This window comes from Diceros bicornis, chromosome 17 (genome assembly GCF_020826845.1).
Source record: "Diceros bicornis minor isolate mBicDic1 chromosome 17, mDicBic1.mat.cur, whole genome shotgun sequence".
Lineage (NCBI taxonomy): Eukaryota > Metazoa > Chordata > Mammalia > Perissodactyla > Rhinocerotidae > Diceros > Diceros bicornis.
Window position 1 is genome coordinate 32,459,280 of NC_080756.1, and position 20,592 is coordinate 32,479,871.

A 20,592-nucleotide genomic window follows, 5' to 3' on the forward strand; every position below is an offset into this window, starting at 1 on the left:
AGGTAAACCTCACATAACACCACCAGAGAGCCAGCAGTCCAGACTGGGGCTGGTTAGAAAGCTCTGACAGAGCGCTCCAGGAAAATGGAATCCTAGAGAACGTGTAGTGCTGACACGTATTGAAATAGAGGCAACTGGGTGAGAGTTTAGGGATGACATAGTGACTGAAAATTAAAGGAAGTCACCAAAGAAAAAGTGAAATATAAATTTCTTTCGTTTGCCTAGAAAACTAGACAAACAGAAACATTGGGCAGTTTTTAATTCCAGAGCAAACACACAGATATACAAGAAGAGAAATATAATAAAATTATAGTACATTACATGTAATTAGTCCACTACACGGCTCAGCTGTGCCTGGCATATAGTAAGTGCTTACAAGTTGAAACTTTGTATAAGGTGCTAAGTGATGTAATAGAGAAATGTAGAAAGTTGCATAAGAACACTGTTGAAAGTAGAACTTAATTCTGTCAGGAGGAGACAGGAAATGATTCATAGTAGTAGAAAGCCGCCGCTGGGCCCATCACTGAATAGAGTTTGGCAGGTGACAAGTGGGAAGGACATTCCAGGTGGAGAAAAGTGTAAGCTGAAACATAGAGGTCTGAAAGTTCATCATGTGTTAAGCAAAGAAAATGTGAGCCAATGATTTATATTCTGCCAAATTGACTTTTTTTTTTTTTAATTTTTATTTATTTATTTTTCCCCCAAAGCCCCAGTAGATAGTTGTATGTCATAGTGCACATCCTTCTAGTTGCTGTATGTGGGACGCGGCCTCAGCATGGCTGGACAAGCGGTGCATCGGTGCGCACCCGGGATCCGAACCTGGGCCGCCAGCAGCGGAGCGCACACACTTAACCGCTAAGCCACGGGGCCGGCCCTGCCAAATTGACTTTTAAGTATAAAGGCTACAGGCAAACTGTTATGAGCATTTAAAAACTCAGAGAATATTGTTCCCGTGAATTTTCCCTGAGGAGTATACTAGAAAATTAGCCTCACATAATCAAAATGACTAAAGAGCCCTGAGACAAGGACTGTGCCATAGATCATTACTAGCTCTAACCTCACACAGAGAGAGAATCATGTTACATGCTTCCTAATAGAAGAGCATGGCACTGCCTGTGAAGCAGCAGTGTCAAGAAAATAGAAACTAAGTCTAATCATGATGGAGACGCAAGGGAGGTGGAGACTAACTTAAGAGAAAATTTGGAAGGGAGAGGGAAAGTTAGTCAAGAATGACAGTGAGCTTTCTAGTGTAGGTCACTTCCGAGTATTTAGTGCAACACTTCTTATCTTTAGGCTGGTGACGCTTTATGATGTCTCCTGTGATCTCTGATTCACACAATTTTGTTTGGTCTTAATTCTGCTTCTCAGTTTCAGAAGATTGAATTAATCATGGAGCCCAATTCCTAGCACATTATCATCATTAGTTTGTGCAAGGTCCTTGTCTTGTTTTATTTATTCCCTCGTAACCTCTTTTCCTACTTTCATCTCCTTCCCCTCCTGTAGGAAAGTATCTAACCTATTTAATGTGGTTGTATTTGTTTGTATTGTTCTTATAAAATATGTATCTTTGTGTGCACAAATATTTTTGTTTACAAAAAATGTGCTTCTTATACATCTTAGTCTTGGGTACTATGCTTTCAGTCCAGCCATGTTTCAGTGTCTACACCTGATCTGTTGCTTGTAATTGCTGCACAGTACTCCATGTGTGCCTCTACCACATTATACTAATCTACTCTCCCAGCGACAGACACCCAGATTGTCTCCCACTCACTGTACCACAAATATTGTTTCAAAGAACATCTTTGCATATGTCCCTTTATGGACCTGAGATCATTTTAGCATGGATGGAGCTTAAATATTGCCCAATGCTCATTTAATGATAATTAACAAGTATTTTCTGAATATTACTATAGTACTAAGCACTGTTTTAGGTTCTAGACATACAGTGGGAAACAGGATAGACAAGGTCCTTGCTCTCAAATAGCTCACATTCTAGGGTAAGGAAACAGAATAAATAAATTTTTACAGGTAGTGAAAAGCTCTATGCAGAAAATTAAAACAGCATGATGTGCTAATGTCAGAGTGGCTACTTAGATAAGAATGAACATTAGATAAGAAGATAAGTAGATGATGAACTTTAGATAAGTAGATAAGAATGTACATTAGAACTAAGACCCGAATGACAAGAAAAAGTCAGCTAAGTGAAGAGTTGGGTTAAGAGCCTTCTAGGTAGAGGGCATGGCAGGTGTAAAAGTCCTTAGGAGGGAATAACCTTGACATATGGAGACAGTAGCCCAAAGGCCCAGTGTATAGACTGTAGAGGATGATGAATGTGATGGAAGATAAGAATTAGGTATTGCTGCATGACAATATTACCACAAATTTAGCAGCTTAAAATGACAGTTTCTGTGGATCAGGAGTCCAGGCACAGCTTAGGTAGGTCTTCTGCAAAGCTGCAGTCAAGGTGTTGGCAAGAGCTGGGTTCTCATCTGAGGCTCTTCTAAGGACCTACTTCCAAGCTCATGAAGCTGTTGGCAGAATTCAGTTCCTTGCAGGCTGTTGGACTGAGGGCCTCCATTTCTTATTGGCTGTCAGCTGGAGGCTGCCCTCAGTTCCTTGCTATGTGGGCCTTCCCAACGTGGCTGCTTGCTTCCTCAAATCCAATGAGGGAGAGAGTCTCCTAGCAAGGTGGGCTACAATCTTATGTAATGTTATTAGGGAAGTGACAGCCCATCATCTTTGCTGTATTCTATTGGGTAAAAACATGTCCAGGTCCCACCCACTCAAGCAGAGAGGATTATATAAGGTGTTAATTCCAGGAGGTGGGGACCACAGGGCCACCTTAGAGTCTGCCATCCACAATAAGGTAAGAGAGGTTCAGATGGGGGGGGGGCGGTTGGTATCATGATGGCCATCGTTAAGTAATACGGTTTTTTTTCTAAGTGGGGTGGGAAACCATTAAGAGTTTTGAGCTGTTTTAAAATTCTTAAATATTCCTCTGCTTCAGTGTTTAGGATAAATTGTAGTGGGGCCAGCAGGGAAATAAGAAATCCAGAGGAGGCTGTTGCTATAGCTTAGTGGTAGTATACACAGAGAAAAGTGGACAGAATTGAGATATGCTTTGGAGGTGGAGTTGACAGCACTTGCTGATGATTTATTGAAAGGCTGTTCTCAGACAGATTAAGTAGTTTGCCCAGGTTCACACACTCTGTCACAGGAAGAGCCAGAATTAGAACTCTGCCTGCCTGGGTCTTAGTCCAGCTCTCTTTCTACTATGCCACTATGCCACCTTAGATGCCGTGACATATACAGGACATATTCTCCCTGCTGACTCCCATTTCCTACCCTCTACCTCTCACCCCCAAATTTCACTTTTGACGAACAAACAAACATAGCACAGGTTGCTTTGCAGGAGAGGTGGTGTTGCTGCGACACTAAAAGATGTTTTAGGCATTGGTAACAATAATGCTAGTGGTAGGTAGGGGTTGCAAAAGCAATGGTCTTAGAGAGGAGGATATGCCTGCTCCAGTATTGGCAAGAGGCCTCATCTATTCCTATACGTTGCAACTCCTGTGATGCCCCCCACTACACATTCGTAGTAGAAGTCTGGACAACCTGAGCGAAGCAAAGTGTGGGAAAGGAGACTGTGCTGTCTTCTGATTTGCACTCTCCTGAGATGTGGGGTTTCTGTTGTATGAACACTTTGTGTAGTGCCCTACTTCCTTTCTCTAGGCTGTCCTCATGGTCAAGAACTCTCATCGGATGTGTTCTTCTGAATCCTTACTAGTCTTCTAGAGTAGACAATGGCATAAGAGTGGAAACTGTTTTCGTAGAATAACTACCAATAATTGAGTCTTTACTATGTGACAAGCAATGTGCTAAGTACTTTGCATCTATTAGCTCATTTAATCATCAAAACAACCCTGTGAATTACTTTCCCATTACTTTCTAAGAAGCTGACTTACACTTAGCTAGTGCTCTTACCTACCTGTGTCTGAAGAAAAAAAATTGCATCAATGGAGAAACATTTAAGTGAAGTTCACTTAGTCTCTTTTCCTCTGTGTTGTTTATCTTGTAGCTGTTAGGCATTTAAAAAAGCTATTAGGAAAGTTTTAAAAGTCTATATCTTCTTTAAAATTTCCTATTAAAATCAACATGTTTTTTTCTCTTTCTTCTCCATGGCCAAGAATCATGTCATTGCCAACCTCCAGGAAGAGAATATTCATTCTCTCAGGATTCCTCCTGAAATTAAGGTAAATATTCTTATTTTTAAAATAGGTAATTCACTGAATTTATTCTGGCACAGACATCTGCTTTAAAGCTTTCATTATAGCAGCATGGTTTTAAAGAGGCTGGTTTCCAATAGACTGAAAAATATCAACATTGTGATGAGTGTGAAACAGGTGTAGGAACATTCGGACCAAACGACAGGAAGTAGCTCAGTTGCCTTAGGGGAGTGGAGCTTGCTCACTCCACTTTTGCCCTATTTTAATTCCAAACGAAAAGAATCCAAGGAAGGCACTTCAAATGGGGCAGCTGGGAGAGGACACTGGAAAGGGGAGTAGGAAAGTGACACAGAAAAAGTAAGGCAGCTAATGAAAGGTACATTATTAAGCCAGCTACCTTGTGGGAAAACTCTGGAAGATAATGGAACATACAAACGTCAGAATGATCCCACCGGAGGGATGAAGCAGCTGAAAAGTCATGGGTTAAGCCTGCCCCTTGTGTGTGTGTGTGTGGGGGGGGTAATTTTCTGTGCTTTTGACCTCCCCCACAGAAAATCTTCTGCAACTGGGGGTGGGAAGGGTGGGCCCTCGGGCACCAGGATGCAGATATTGACAGTTGGAAGTCACAGGAACACACTGACAGGTCTGCAGAATGTGAGCCAGGCACAGGTGGCAGTGCTACATGTTGATGAGGGTGAGGATAATCTGGCCTCGTTGTATGTTGCTGATGGGAGTCTAAATGTTACTGCTTTTATGGAGGGCGGTTTGGAAACACCTATCAGAAACACAATTGATTCAGTAATTCCGCTTCTAGGGATTTCTCCTCCAGATACACTCACAAAAGTGCAAAATGATATATGAATAAGACTATTCATTGCAGCACTGTTTGTAACGGCAAAAGGTTGGAAATATCCTTCGCATTCTTTGCTAAAGGTGGTTAAACAAATTGATACAATGATACATTTATACTGTACAATACTATGCTGGTTCGAAAGAATGAGGAAGCTCCCTGCATAATGATATGGAATGATTGCAAAGATACACTGTTAGGAGGAAAAAGCAAGATGTAGCAGTGTTTGTATGCAAACATTTGGCTAAAAAAGATGGTGGTGGTGAGAGAATATATGTATTTGTTGTATGGGCATAAAAATCGATGGAAGGATACACAAGAAACAGTTAGCACTGGTTGCCTTGGAGGAAGGGAACTGAGGATAAGAGTGAGGGAGACTTTTTTCCTTCCGTAAAGTCGCTGTATTGCATTAGCTTTTCAAAAATAGAATTTAAATAATTTACAAAGAACATTTTATCTTGACGGCAGTTGTGAGCTACTAACATTTTGTTTTGACCTCTCATTGATGATAGAGGAGATGATCAGACCAGTTAGGACAGACTGGCAGTTAATTGGGAGGGATGTAGGGTTTCAGGGAGCCTGAAGGGGGAGAGAATGCCTGGATCAAGTAGGAACAGTTTAGTTCCCAGGGCCAAGGCTCCATACAATCAGGGAATATTATTTGGCTGTTAACCTCCCAGGCAGTGTACTTGAGTAGATATGGGACTCTATCTGAAGGTAAAAAGTAACAGGGTACTTGTTCTAACTGTGTTTTCTCAGATTCTATTATGAGAAAGTCTCACAGTAGACTTTTGGCATCCATTAATCACGGCCAAAGGGTTAAACTTTCTCCTGCAAGTCAGCTTGTCTGAAACTCACACACTTTCTGATCTAACTCTCACACACCAAGCCAATATTTCTCCTGCCCTAAATCATCCCACAGCAATGAGACTACCCCTACAGCACAGACCCCACTGAAATTATTCAAACCAGCCAATCCTAAACTGTTTATTCTGCTCTGCCTTGACTTTCCTGAAGAAACCCCAGTTAAGGCTCTGGCCTATGCCTTCCCCTCGCTAGTGCTTCTGCCTCCTTACCAAAATCTGTTGCTTCCCACGTGGCCCTGCATGGTGTGGCACGCCCCACCGCTTGGGAAATGTAAGTAATAAAAACCTTCTTTCAATGGCATTGACCTCTCCGTGTTGTCACTCAGTCACCCCCATAAATTAAAATCCCATGGTACAAATGAGACAGTATCCAATTTTGGATAATAAACATTATTTGGGGGAAATATGTCTTCCTAGGAAATCAGAGAATCTGTAATAAACTGAGAAAATAAGTGAAGTAAGAAAATGGAGAGAACCAGATTGCTTTATTTGTGGCCCAGTTACAGAAGTAAACACAGGTGGGAGAAGGGGTTCTGAGATAAGAAAGAATAAAACCCCAGGAACCACACTGAATTATACTGCCTGGCAGCTAAGACAGTTACATATGCATAAAACATAAGTTCATGTCCCCAGGGAGAAATCTGCACGGTTAGGGCCTTTCTTTTGTCTTCTAGACTTTCAATGCTCTCTGCCATGAGTATATAAATTTCCACTTATGACAGAACCAAACCAAGAGCCCTTAAAAAAACAAACAAGTAAAACAGTTTTATTAGGATATAATTCACATACCATATACGTTAGTTTCCTAGGGCTGCCGTAACAAATTACCACAAACTAGGTGGCTTAAAACAGAAATTTATTCTCTCACAGTTCTGGAGACTTAGAAGTTCAAAATCAAGGTGTCAGCAGGGCTGTGGTCCCTCCAAAGGCTCTGGGGAGGAATCACCCTCATCAGTATGACATCATCTTGACTTGATTACATCTGCAAAGACCTTGTTTCCAAATAAGGTTATTTTCACAGGCACTAGGGATTAGGACTTCAACGTATCATTTTGGTGGACACAAATCAACCCGCAACACCATACAATTCACCAATTTAAAGTGTACAATTTGAGACAGGCCCAGTGGCCTACTGGTTAAGTTCGGTGTGCTCTGCTTTGGTGGCCTGGGTTTGGTTCCGGGGCATGGACCTACACCACTTGTCTGTCTGTGGCCACGCTGTGGTGGCAGCTCACATACAAAAAAAAAAAGAGGAAGATTGGCAATGGATGTTAGCTCAGGCGAATCTTCCTCAGTGAAAAAAAAAAGTGTACAATTCAATGTTTTTTGGTATATTCACAGAGTTGTGCAACCATCACCACTATCAACTTTAGAACATTTTCATCACTCCACAAAAAAGCCCTGTGCACATTAGCAGTCACTCTCCATTTTCCCCTAAAACTTCCTCAAAGCCCTAGGCAACCACTAATCTACTTTCCGTCTCTATATGCTTGCCTAATCTGAACATGTCACATAAATGGAATAATACAGTATGTGGCCTTTTGTGTCTGGCTTTTCTCGTGCAGTATGTTTTCAAGTTCATCTATGCTGTAGCATGTTCATATTTCATTCCTTTTTATGGTTGAATAGTATTCTTTTGTATGGGTATACCACATTTTTATTTATCCACTCACCAGTTGATGGACATTTGGGTTGTTTCTACTTTTTGGTTATTTGAATAATGCTGCTATGAAAATTTGTGTTCAAATTTTTGTGTGGAGATATGTTTTCATTTCTCTTGCATATATACTTAGGAGTATATACTTGGAACTGCTGGGTCATATGGAAACTGTATGTTTGACTGTTTGAGGAACTGCCAGACTGTTTTCCAGAGTGGCTACACCATTTTACATTCTCACTAGCAGTATACCAGATTTCCAAATAATTTCTCCACATCCTCATCAACATTTGTTATTATCTGTCTTTTTGATTCTAGTCATCCTAATAGGTGTGATGTGGTATCTCACTGTGTTTTGATTTGCATTTCTCTGATGACTAGTGATGTTGAGCATCTTTTAATGGACTTATTAGCTATTTGTATATCTTCTTTGGAGAAATACCTAATCAGATTCTTTACCTATTTTTAAATTAGTTTACTTGTCTTTTTATTATTTAGTTTTAAGAGTTCTTCATATATATATATATGAAGAATATATATATATTTTTTGTGAGGAAGATTGTCCCTGAGCTAACATCTGTGCCAATCTTCCTCTATTTTTTGTATTTGGGACGCTGCCACAGCATTGCTTGATGAGTGGTGTATATGTTTGCACCTGGGATCTGATCCCGTGAACCCCAGGCCGCCGAAGCAGAGCACACAACCTTAACCACTTCGCCACCGGGCCGGCCCCCACATATTCTTATAATATATAAAAATGTATAACATATTGTATACATAATATATATTATTGATGAAACAAGTACTTTATCAGATATGTGATTTGCAAATATTTTCTCCAGTTCTGTAGATTGCCTTTTCTTTTTTTTTTTTTCTGAGGAGGGACCAGCCCTGAGCCAACATCCAATGCCAATCCTCCTCTTTTTTGCTGAGGAAGACCGGCCCTGGGCCAACATCCATGCCCATCTTCCTCCACCCTATATGGGACACTGCCACAGCATGGCTTAACAGGTGGTGCATTGGTGCACACGCGGGATCCGAAATGGTGAACCCTGGGCCACCGCAGCGGACCACGCGCACCCAACCACTTGCGCCACCCGGCCGGCCCCTAGATTGCCTTTTCATTTTCTTGATGGTGTCCTTTGAAGCACAAAAAGTTTTCAATTTTTTTTTTTGCTGGAGAAGATTCACCCTGAGCTAACATCTGTTGCCAATCTTCCTCTCTCTTTTTTTTTTTCCTCCCCAAAGCCCCAGTACATAGCTGTATATTCTAGTTGTAAGTCCTTCTAGTTCTTCTATGTGAGCCTCTGCCACAGCATGGTTGCGGACAGATGAGTGGTGTGGTTCCACACCCTGAAGTGGAGCGCCCTGAACTTTAACCACTGGGCCATCAGGGCTGGCTCAAAAGTTTTCAATTTTGATGAAATCCAATTTACCTATTTTTTCTTTCATTACCGTGCTCTTGGTGTCACATCTAAGAAACTGAACTCTTTCAAGATGTACGGGTTATTAAAAATGAGTAAATAATTTATGTGAGAAATTCTGGGGTAACAAAGTGATGGTAGATAAGTATTTTTTCAAATGACAAAATAACTGGTACTATATTACTTTTTCATCTTTCATTTAGGATTCTTAGCCTTTTATGGGAGAAAGAATTATGCAGATTACCTTTTTTTGGTGTGTGTGTGTGAGGAAGATTAGCCCTGAGCTAACATCTGTTGCCAATCCTCTTCTTTTTGCTGAGGAAGATCGGCCCTGGGTTAACATCTGTGCCCATATTCCTCTACTTTATATGGGATGCCACCACAGCATGGCTTGATAAGCAGTGTGTCGATCTGCGCCTGGGATCCAAACCCATGAACCTTGGGCTGCCGAAGTGGAGTGCAAGAACCCAACTGCTACACCACTGGGCCAGCCCTGCAGATTACCTTTTATTCAAATAATTACTATTATATATTATTGTTGTGGTTCCCATTTGGACAATTAACATTTCTGTTAAATAATGAGGTATCACTTAAAAGCATTATTTATTATTTTTCTAACACCTAACTTGTCCACAGGAAAGTAAAGATAATTAAAATCATATGAAATTCCATCTCCCAAAGCTAACTCAGAGTTAAAACTTGTTTTAATAGAAAGATGCTTACTAAGTTTTAGGTGAAAATTTGTTTTTCCAAATTACCAAATTACCAAATTACCAAATTACCAAATTACCAAATTACCAAATTAGTACATTCTCATTTTTTGTAAAAAAAGTTATATAGATATTTGGAAATAAGTCTGGAAGGATGTAAGCGAAAAATTAATAGTGGCTATCTCTGGAGAGAGTAGTTTTCATGTTTTGGGGAAAATTTTTTGTTTCATTTGTTATCTAAAATAAACATATGCTGTAAAAAATAAAGAGGAAAATATCTTCTAGCCTTTTTAATATATATTTAAAATTAAATTTTTACAAAATCACAATTGTACTAAATAATGTTTTCTATCATGTTATTATCCTGCCTTTTTTTTACTTCATATAATATCATGTCATTGAATATTCATTAAAAAACTTATTTGTACTGCCTGAATTATAATTCATGGGTTAGAGTCACCTTATTTAGCTATTTCTCTATTGTTGAATGCCTAGGTCGTTGTTTACAATTTTTCATCAGTTAAAAAAATGCTATGATTAGCATTTCCTTTTTTTTGTGGTGAGGAAGATTGGCCCTGAGCTAACATCTGTGCCAATCTTCCTCCGTTCTGTACGTGGGTTGCCGCCACAGCATAGCTTGATGAGTGGTGTAGGTCTGCCCTTGGGATCTGAACCTGTGAACCTGGGATCCGAACCTGTGAACCCTGGGCTGCTGAAGCAAAGAGCGCCAAACTTAACCGCTATGCCACCGGGCTGGCCCCATGATTAGCATTTTTATAAATAAATTATTGTCTGCATCACTGATTATTTCCATAGGGGAGATTCCTATAATAAGGACTATTGGGTCAAAAGATATGACTATGTTAAGATGTCTTATTGAATGAATTCCTTTGAAGATACAGTAACACTGAATTGTGTATTCTTTTTGGTTCCAATTCTGCCAGTGTAATTGCCTATCTCTACACTTTATGTATTCTCTATGGAAGCAACAAGGAAAAGGGTTGAAGCAGCTTGGAATGTACATAAGGAGACCTGGATTCTTTAGGTCCTCGGAAAACTCACAAATGTCCAGAAGCTTTATTTACCTTATCTTCAAAATAAGAGGAGGGGTTTCAGAGCCCTAAAATTTCTCTAGTTCTCCTCAGGCTACCAGGAGAAATGTTGGAAAAGAAGCAAATGAAGATACCTCAGTGGAGGATATGTTTTCATGGCTCATTATCCAGAGATAATAAGTCTGGAAGGATGTAAGCAAAAAATTAATAGTGGCTATCTCTGGAGAGAGTAGTTTTCATGTTTTGGGGAAAATTTTTTGTTTCATTTGTTATCTAAAATAAACATATGCTGTAAAAAATAAAGAGGAAAATATCTTCTAGCCTTTTTTAAAATAATTTTATTTATTTATTTATTTTTCCCCCAAGCCCCAGTAGATAGTTGTATGTCATAGTTGCACATCCTTCTAGTTGTTGTATGTGGGATGCGGCCTCAGCATGGCTGGAGAAGCGGTATGTTGGTGCGCGCCCGGGATCGGAACCCGGGCCGCCAGCAGCGGAGCGCGCACACTTAACCGCTAAGCCACGGGGCTGGTCCTCTTCTAGCCTTTTTAATATGTATTTAAAATTAAATTTTTACAAAATCACAATTTACAAAAAGCTTTTTCATAAGTGAAATGAAGTCCTTCTCAACACTGTTAAGCAGGTATTATGTCTGTCTGTCTTTTAGCTGAAGGAGCTGAAGCCCAGAGAATTTAGGTCACTTGCCCAAGGTCACTCAGCTAGTAAGGGGCAGAAGTAAGAATCAAATCCATGTGTGTGTGGCTCCAACATCTGTGCTCTTGACACTTTACAATACTTCAAAGTTGGACGGAAATCATATTTTTATGGGCTTGCTATTATTAACCACACACACATTCACAAGTTCTACACTGACCATTTCTCTCCTAAGAACTTTTATTTCAAAGGGACTCCATGGTGAAGCACTATTAATGCAGTAATTCCCATACCAGAAGAACAGTATAAACAAAATCACTGGGAATAGGGTACTATAATTTTATGAAAAAAATAAGCCCACAAAAATATTAATCTTAGAAATTATAGGAATTCTTTCAAAAATGCTTCAAACTATTATGGCAACTTTTTTTTCTACCTGAAGTCTATATTATTTAATCCTTTACTTTCATAAGTTTCTCTCCTCAAATATTTGAAGAGACACCCTATGCATCTGAAAGTATGTGAAGGTGCAATATTTTTAAACAACTTTATTATGTTCACTCTTCCCTGGGAATCTCTCTCTTTTTCAGCCTTCTTGTTATTTTTCTTGGTCTCTTGTCTTTTTTTGTGGCAACACTCCATAAAGATTTGTAGAGCCACTGAGAAGCAGATTTCTATCACCCATAACAAAATATCGAAGATAATTTCTCATATCTTTACTCATATGCTACTAGCTTCAAAATCCTTTGGTGAATTAATCTTTCCAGTTTCAACAACATGAAGCTACATTAATTTTAAGTGACTACAGCATAACCATCCCTGCAGGAACCATACATTTGCCAGACAATGCATATTTAAAGGCTTCACATTTTCAAGGGATGTAAAGTTTGGCTGTTTTTACAGAAATCAAACCATCCATTATAAGTCTTAAGTATTTTTGTTTTTCTATTTTACTGAGTTGGTTGTTTTTGCTATTTATTCCTGCAGTTTTATTGAATTCCCACTCAGCTCCGTGATGGCAGGGGCTATGTTTGTCTCCCTCACCATTATATTTCTGTCACCCAACACATAGTGTGACCAATAAATATTTGTTCCCACTAGCTTTATTGAGATATAACTGCCATATAATAATATTTGTCGAATGAATGAATGAATGAATGTATTCTTTTCTCTTGATTTGAAACAACACTTCTTATCATATTTTAAATATAGCAATTCCTTGCTAAGCTTGGAGGTGGCTTTCCACAAATACTGCCTCACAGTCGGCAAGACAGTCAGGTGTTGGGGGAAATAGTGAGTAGGGGAGGGGAAAATAAACAAAACCTCTGACAAATAAAAATTTGGAGGCCATGTGCTTTCAAAATAAGCCAGATTCATTAGCTTTAAAGATCTTTTCTAGCAGGAAAGCTTTTTTCTGAATCATCTTTTTCATTTTTTCAGAAGACATTGCTGCAATATTATCTACTGAGGTACAATCTCCTACAGATGTTACACTATGCTTATACAGACTGGATCCTACCGGACTCGAAATTTAATTATTTTTGCTTTTACATTCTTTCCTGATTCATTTTCTGAATCCATGTTGAGAAATAATTCTGTATAGATTTATTCCGCATTATTCCATTTGGTGGAATATTTAGGCTCTACGGCCAGATCTATATGACCCAAGGGATAGTTTTTTCTTAGTTAGAAGGCAAACATTTCAAGATTAATATGACTGAAATAACATTCTCAGGTTCATTATTAGCTCAGGCTACAACAAGTGCTGTAACTTGGTGCCTACTTATTGATCCACATTTTTTTATTTCAGTTTTTTTTTTTTTTACTAAGTTCACTGTTTTTTGTTTCATCAAGGTTGAAGGCATAGCCCTCCTCCCCTCATGTTCGGCCGTTTCTGTTCTTTCTCTGGTTATAAACAGTGAAACAAATGGACACTCTAATATTTGTCTGACACTCAAGGTCATACATGGGATTGAGAGATTCAAAGCTAAAATGCAACATTAAGGTACATTATGTCACCAGGGACTGAAAAGAACACAGATAATAACTGGCAAATTACTGTATCAAAAAGTGTTAAAAATCAAGATAATTTTTGTGTGGGCTCCACCAACACTTTTTAAACTGAAACTTTGATTCCTTGAGTATACTTCTAATTTTTCTCTGTTCTTAGTCTAGATAACTTTTATCAGAGCTTCAGGGCCAATGCTATTTGGTGTAATAGCTGGACACGTGTTGGGGCTGAGGTATTGCTGGGTGTTTTGTGTTTTTTTCTTTCTCTTAGTCGTTTGGGATGAGAAACACCGTCCTTTCCTTCAGAAACATTGATGTATTTTCACCTTTTTCCCTTAATTTTATACAACCTGACCAAGATTTTTATCAGCTTTTTCTCTGAGTACTAACGAATTCATTTGTGTCAAAGCAACAAATAACAGCCCAAACAAACACAATCTTATTATTGAAGGTTGCGGAGTCACCCACTCCGTTTTGATGGCAACGCTGATTTGGGGCATTCTGCTCTTACAGGCTGAGTCCTTTCTGAGGAAACGGTGATTTTCCTCATCCTACTGTGAAGGATGGAATCTGGGGGGCAAAGGCACCCCTGCGTTTCAAGAGTGCCCACTTACACCACCAGAGGCTCAAGCTCGGTTTAACTGGCAATTCCACAAAGGGTGCGCTGCCCTTTTCGAGTGATGGAAATCACCTGTTCAAGGTGGCACATCCAATTGCAAACGGATGCAATCAGCAAGGTCGGGCAGCGCTGCGGGGTCCACAGCGCTCGGCTCTTCGCGTCACACCCGGCCCACCTGGTGCCCCGCCATCTGCGCAATCGCGGGGAGAACGCGCCCTCTCGCGACCGATTTCCCGCCGCAGCTGGGCCTGGAACATACGCCCCCCTGGCCGGAGCCCGCGGAGGCCGGGGCACCGGAAGGGGGCGGTGTGGGGCGGCCCGAGGCTGCGCGCGCGGGGGGAGGGGAGCGAGCCTACATAAGCCAGGCGCGGCGGAAAGGGCGGGCCTGGGCGAGAGCGGCTGAGTCGGCGGAGCGCCCGGCGCCGCAGACGCCGCCTGCGGGGCCAGGGAGGGGAGAGGGGGGGAGACGGGAGGAGGAGACGCAAGTGCGGGGTGGCGCCGGTCCACCTCCGCAGCTCTCCTGGCTCCCGCCGGCTTTCGAGGGCGGGCCTGGGCTGCGGCAGCGGCAGCGGCCTCGGTGGCCTGCGGAGGTGAAGCCGGGCTGCGGCGGCGGCGGCGGCGGCGGCGGGGGGAGGCGACCGGCCCGGCGAGGGCGAGGGCGGGCAGGGCTGGGCGGCCGGCGCGGCGGGGAGGTGGAGGGGCGGCTCAGCATCCCCGGGGAGGGGCGGGGCCTCGAGGGCCGGTGGGCCGTGCGTTTTCCTCCGGTCGGCCTCCCCTGCGGCACCTGCGGTAGTGGTCCAGGCCCGGTGGCTCGGCGTCCGGAGGGCGCCGGGAAGGGCGGGGGTCAGTGCCCTCCGGGGCCTTAGTGACCGCCGCGGAGAGGAGCCTCTCGCGCGGGCCCCTGCGGGGACTCGGCATCCGCGCTGGGGTGCACGGGGCCTGTTATGCCCTTGCTTTGGGGCGCTCCCAAGGGGAGTGGGATGGATACCTCCGATGTGAGGGCCGCTGACTAGGGCGTGTAAGGCTCCCTAGCATGAGCCCTTAAACCAGTGGGGTTATAAGTGGTTACGGGTTAGTCTAACACAACAGAAACCCAACTCGGGGCGCTCGCATCTTCCGAGAGTGCCTCACTGCAAATGTCCAGTAGTGACGGAGTGGCGTTGTAGGCCCCAGAGCAATCAAAGGGAAGTTAGCCTTCTTCACGAAGCTACCCTTCAGTTAGTGAATCAGAGCTCTAGAATTGTGTGTGTTCAGGATTTTTTTGTAAATGTTGTTGTTAATGATTGGGGTTGGGCCTGGTGGTGAGGGGTAATGTACAGAGGTTCGAGTGGCTGCCTCAAGGTCCCAATGTGGAAAGCTTATTTTTGTGTGTCATCACTTGACAATAGAAATTATTCGGAATGTGGATTGCCCTCATGAGAAGAGAGGAGCTGTAAAGCCATTGCTTGATTGGTAGTTCCTTCTCCCCGTGTGGAAAACTGAATTTCTGGAAACGTCTCCCGTGTTATAGATTTTGGCTACGTAAAGGCCGTAAAGGCGCTAGTGCTTGGCACTAATTGCCTTAAAAAGTAGGGAGATGGAAGCACGGTGTCTAAAGCACCATTGGGGTTTGAGCTCACTTCTGTGGAAGAGAATTTTGAGGGAGAGGGTCTAGACTTTCCAGCGAAGTTAAAGCCCCAGTGTGTCCCTCTAGACCTAATTTACTTCTATGTTTACAAACTTCTTTTTTTCTTCCCTCCTTCAGCCTCATCTGTTTCAATGGTGCAACTCTCTTCATCTCCTTTTGGTTACCAGTCACCTTCAGGCGGTTCAGAGGAGGGAAGAGAGGGGAATATGAAGTCAGCCAAGCCCCAAGTGAACCACAGTCAGCATGGGGAAAGTCAGCGGGCCATGAGCCCCTTGCAGTCTGCTCTCAGTTCCGCTGCTTCTCCTTCCCAAGCATATGAGACCTATATTGATAATGGACTCATATGCCTTAAACACAAAATTAGAAACATCGAGAAAAAGAAGGTAACTTTTTTTGTTCTCCCGGCCGTCTATATGCACCATCTTAAAGGGTTAAGGAACTGATGTTTTTGCTTTCTAGCTGGCTCATAGGTTTTCCTTCCTAAAGATTTAACTAACCGTGGGATTTAGCTGGCTGAAAACATACAAGCAGACTAAATCTTGGATATATTAAACATTTTCTGTTTGATTTGTCAGCATAACTGAATAAAAATATTCTTCATAGTAAAATTATTATACATGCTACTGTTGAAATACTTGAAAAGTATTGATACTTGGGGTCAGATGAATTCCTTGGGTGTAATATTAATGTTTCTTTTCAGAGATGAGTAATAGCCTGATTTTTTAGCTTGTTTTCCTTGTGACTCTGCAGCAGTTGATAATGCAGTATAGCTGCTGCAGTCATTGGAAGCTTTAATGATGGTAGAGCCAGAAAATGTTTTAGCACTAATTTTTGTGTTGCTAGGTGATCATTTAAGATTGGAAGGTGAAAGCATTGTAGAGAGCCTTGTAAAGAGACTCGGGGTTATAATCAACCTAACATTACAGTAAATGCTGATGTAAAGATCCAAATCATTCCTCATTTCCTGAGTCATGTAGCCTGTGAGACAGTATTGCACCTTGCTTTGTTGTGTCATGATTCTCTTTTGCTTGTGAGTGTAAGTTGAGTGATTAACTATCTGGACCTAGGAACTCTTCAATATTTTTATGCCAAGACCTAGTTAAACCTTAGGAAAGTTGCTTTTAGTGGAGGAATGTGAAGAGATTTTTTTAAGAGTCTAGTTGATTCTGTTTCTTTTCCTTTTTTTTTTTTTTTATACAGTAGGAAGGTAGTGAAGAAGGGCTAGTAACTAGTAGCTTCTCTCTAGCCCTAGCTCTCATCAGTTGTCTTTTGAATGCTTGCAGTTGATCACAAGTATGATAAGGTGAGTGTGCCTTGGTCAGCACAAATTCCCTGCCACTGTGGGAAACTAGTCAAAGCAGGATCTATTCAAAGCAGGGTCTATTGATGGAGGCTCATTGATGTCTTTCCCCAGCTGGAGAAGCTATATGTATATGTATACTTAAACTCACTGGCTTAACTATAGTACATCTTTAGTTTTGAATACCTATCTGACAGTAGCAATGCTTTTGTTTCAAGCATCTGAGATAGTGTTTTAAAGCTATAAAGCATATGGAAGGAGCCTAAACATTAATTTTATAATACCATAGTGGGTGATGTCATTATTATGGAGACAATAAATGCAATTTATTTGTCATGTATTTACTTAAACATCAAATTTAATATGAAAAATAGCTTCAAGTTGGGGCTAGTATAATGCTAGAAAAGAAATGCTTGACATTTCTGTACTTCATTAGGAGGTTTCCTATTGGACAAATGCCGCATAATTCAACAGGTAACAGTTTAAGCATGAGGTTAGAGCAGGATTTCTCAGCCTCAGCACTATTGACATTTTATGCTGGATAGTTTTTTCTTCTGGGGAAGTGTCCTGTGCATTGTAGGATGTTTAGCAGCATCCCTGGCCTCTATGCACAAGATCCAGTAGCATTCTCCACCTCTCTTCCATCTCCCAAGTTGTAATTTGGAGGTAACCAAAAATATCTTCACACATTGCCAGATATCCCTGGGAGACAAAATTGCCCCTGATTGAGAACCCCTGGGTGAGGAGCATATGATTGATTAGTTAAGTCCCTATGTGTTAAGTAGTCTAATTATAAATAGAGGCCAGTAAGAGACAAGGGTTTTATTACTGTGTAACTTTTCTAGTTCCAGACTAATGTTGATTGTGTTTAATATTTTTTCCCCTGACTAGAACTCACCGACAGTTGCTGCCTGCCTTGTACTAAGATGTTATTCTTACAATTTGGTAGCTTACTTCAAGAACTTTGTTTTCATAAGAAACAAGGACTGGTATTTGTTTTTTTTGCTTCAGAATTTTATATCAGACTATGGTAGATACAAGTGTCTTTTTTGTAGCTCAAACTGGAAGATTACAAGGATCGCCTGAAAAATGGAGAGCACCTTAATCCAGACCAGTTGGTAAGTGGTTTATGATCCTTTGGTCAGACTTGCTGGTTTCCTTTTCTCAATAAAACTCTAGATGGATTTGGTGAGATCAAAGATTTGATAGGCCAGAAAAGAAGAGTGAGAATCCACTGGATTTTCCAAAAGACTTTGTCTTCTTTGCCTGTTAGATCTCACAAATTTGACTCTACTTCTTTTACACTAGGAGATGGTATGGTTGGGGGTGCAGGTTGTTAAATACGAGTGAAAATGTAGACTATCACTAAGAGTTAACATATGGATTTAAATTAAACTTTTGCTAGAGTGAACTGAAGGAGAAGAGGGAATACCTTAGATTTCTGCTGTTCTCTGGTATATTCTAAACCTGACATCTTTCTGCTCTAAAATGTAAAAGAATATTTACTCTAGCTTGCCTTGGTTTTCTCCAGTTGCTTCCCCTTTATTCCTTTCATGGTTTCTCCCAAGTTTTCTGTTGTGGATTGCCGTGTCCCCTCGTAGGAGGCATGTTTATCTGATAGATATCTGGCCTTTTATTTTTTTAAACCTTACTATAAATATTAGACTATTTACAACTTTTTAAAATATTGTTCAGCTTGTCCATGGTATACCTGATAATGCAAATTTTATCTAATTTGGTGAAGGAGAGTTTTTGCAATATGGAATTAAAAAAATGCTTCATTGATGTTTGACATTTTGGCCTGATCACATCTTCTGGCTAAGAAGGGACAAAATTAATCTAAAAGTTATTTGATCTAGCTTGTAGATCTCTTGTCTTGCATCTTTTCCAACTAAGATTTTTAGTTGTGTATCATAGATACTGGCATTCAAGGACTTGTCCCTTGCTGTATTGGCTCTTCTTCACTGACCTAGAATTTTTGTGATGTAGTAAATTATAATTTTGCTGAGGCACAGATTTGAATTGTGTGAGCTCTGAGCATGATGTGCTCACATAGCTGGTGAGAGGACTTAGCTGGATATCCAGCATTTCAACGTGGCTTTGTTTTCAAGTAGTCATGGTATTTTCAATAACTTTTAAAGTGATAAAACTTTTGTATGTGTAAATATTCTTGAAGGAAGTGTTCTATTATAGTAGTGTTTTGATTTTTGGGAAATATGGGGGATGGGGTGGGAAGGTTGATGGTTCTCATGGTAACTCTCTAAAAAATGTCAAGGACACGCTATATTTTAGAGCTCCAGCCAGGCAAACTTTTAATCTCAATATTTCATTGCTGTCTTCATGAACCACATGTTTCTTCTATAGTATTAACTCTGATTTCTCGAGTAATGTGCTGACAACTGCAGAATGTATATTGCAGTAGATCAGTCCTCTGAACTCGAGATTCCTGAGTCCAGCTGCCTAGTTGACATCTCGTGACTTCACCCTGACCCCCAAACCTGTTCCTCCCTTCATCTTAGCTATGTCAGTTAAAGGCTTGATGAAATAGAAAGATGGAGTTGCCAGAAACCTTGGAGAATTTCTCATCATACGTCACATCTAGCCCGTCAGCAGGTCTGGTCAGTTCTACCTTCAAAATAAATCTAGAAACTGACCATTTTTCATAAATTCCATTTCTGCTATCCTGGTCTAAGCCACATCTTTCATCTGCATTCCTGTAATAGCTTCCTCACAGGTTTTTCTGTTACTGTGCTCTCTCTCTCCCCCTCCCTCCCCAACATAGTATGTAGCCTCAGTAATCCTGTTCAAATGTAAGTCAGATGGTCATTCCTCTGCTCAAAAGTTCCCATTGGTTCCCATCAAGGTGGCACAATGTCCTTACTATGGCCTATAAAAAGCCCTACAAAATATGCTCCCCACTTCCTTTTACATCTTTATTGCTTTTCCTACACTTCTCTCTGTTGCTAGCTTCATTCCAGCTACACTGGCCGCCTCGCTGTTCTTCAAACATCGCAGACACAGATCTACTTCAGGGCTTTTGTACATGTTGTTCCTACTGCCTGGGATGCTTTTTTTCCCAGATGTCTAAATGGCTCAATTCCCAACCTCCTTCAGCTTTTTATTTGAAGGTCATCTCAGTGAGGCTTGTTCTGACAACACTATACCTCCATTTCCGCATTCACACTCTTTAGCTGCTTTCCTTGTTTTAATTTTCTTAATAGAAGTACTTCTCTGACAAACTGTAAAGTTTTATTTTGTCTCTCCTTCCCTTACAATGTAAGTTCCATTAAAGTAGAAATTTTGTCTGTTCACTGCTGTTTTCCTAGTACTTAGAATAGTGTATAGCATATAGTAGGAATGTAAAATATTTATTACATTTAGATTTACTAAATATAAAACGATTGAATATTAGGTTTTTAGATGTGGTTAAGCATATAATTTGTGGTACTTTTGAGAAATAACATCTCATACAAACAATATATGTTTAAGGTAGAAATTTAGAAAATGCAGCTATGTCAGAAGAAAGAAAATCTATAATCTGTCCCCTCAGAGAACTGTTGTCAATAGTATAGTATTTAATTAAAAAGCTCTAAGTTT

General features: G+C 40.9%; 1 protein-coding gene across 15 annotated transcripts in view; it reads left to right on the forward strand.

Annotated features, from left to right (window-relative positions):
* Positions 1-14,561: 14,561 nt before the first annotated feature.
* The window catches only part of CAPRIN2 (caprin family member 2), a 42,796-nt gene continuing 36,765 nt past the window's right edge, over positions 14,562-20,592 (forward strand). For 9 of the 15 annotated variants that reach the window (XM_058558552.1, XM_058558553.1, XM_058558555.1 and 6 more), the window contains exons 1-3: positions 14,563-14,658; positions 15,813-16,078; positions 18,051-18,113. In XM_058558552.1, the coding sequence (XP_058414535.1) occupies positions 15,827-16,078; positions 18,051-18,113 (315 nt within the window). In that variant the 5' untranslated portion in view covers positions 14,563-14,658; positions 15,813-15,826. Of the gene's footprint in view, positions 14,659-15,764; positions 16,079-16,895; positions 16,999-18,050; positions 18,114-20,592 lie in introns of those variants that run through there. The other 6 variants (XM_058558562.1, XM_058558563.1, XM_058558559.1 and 3 more) reach the window with 4 other exon arrangements.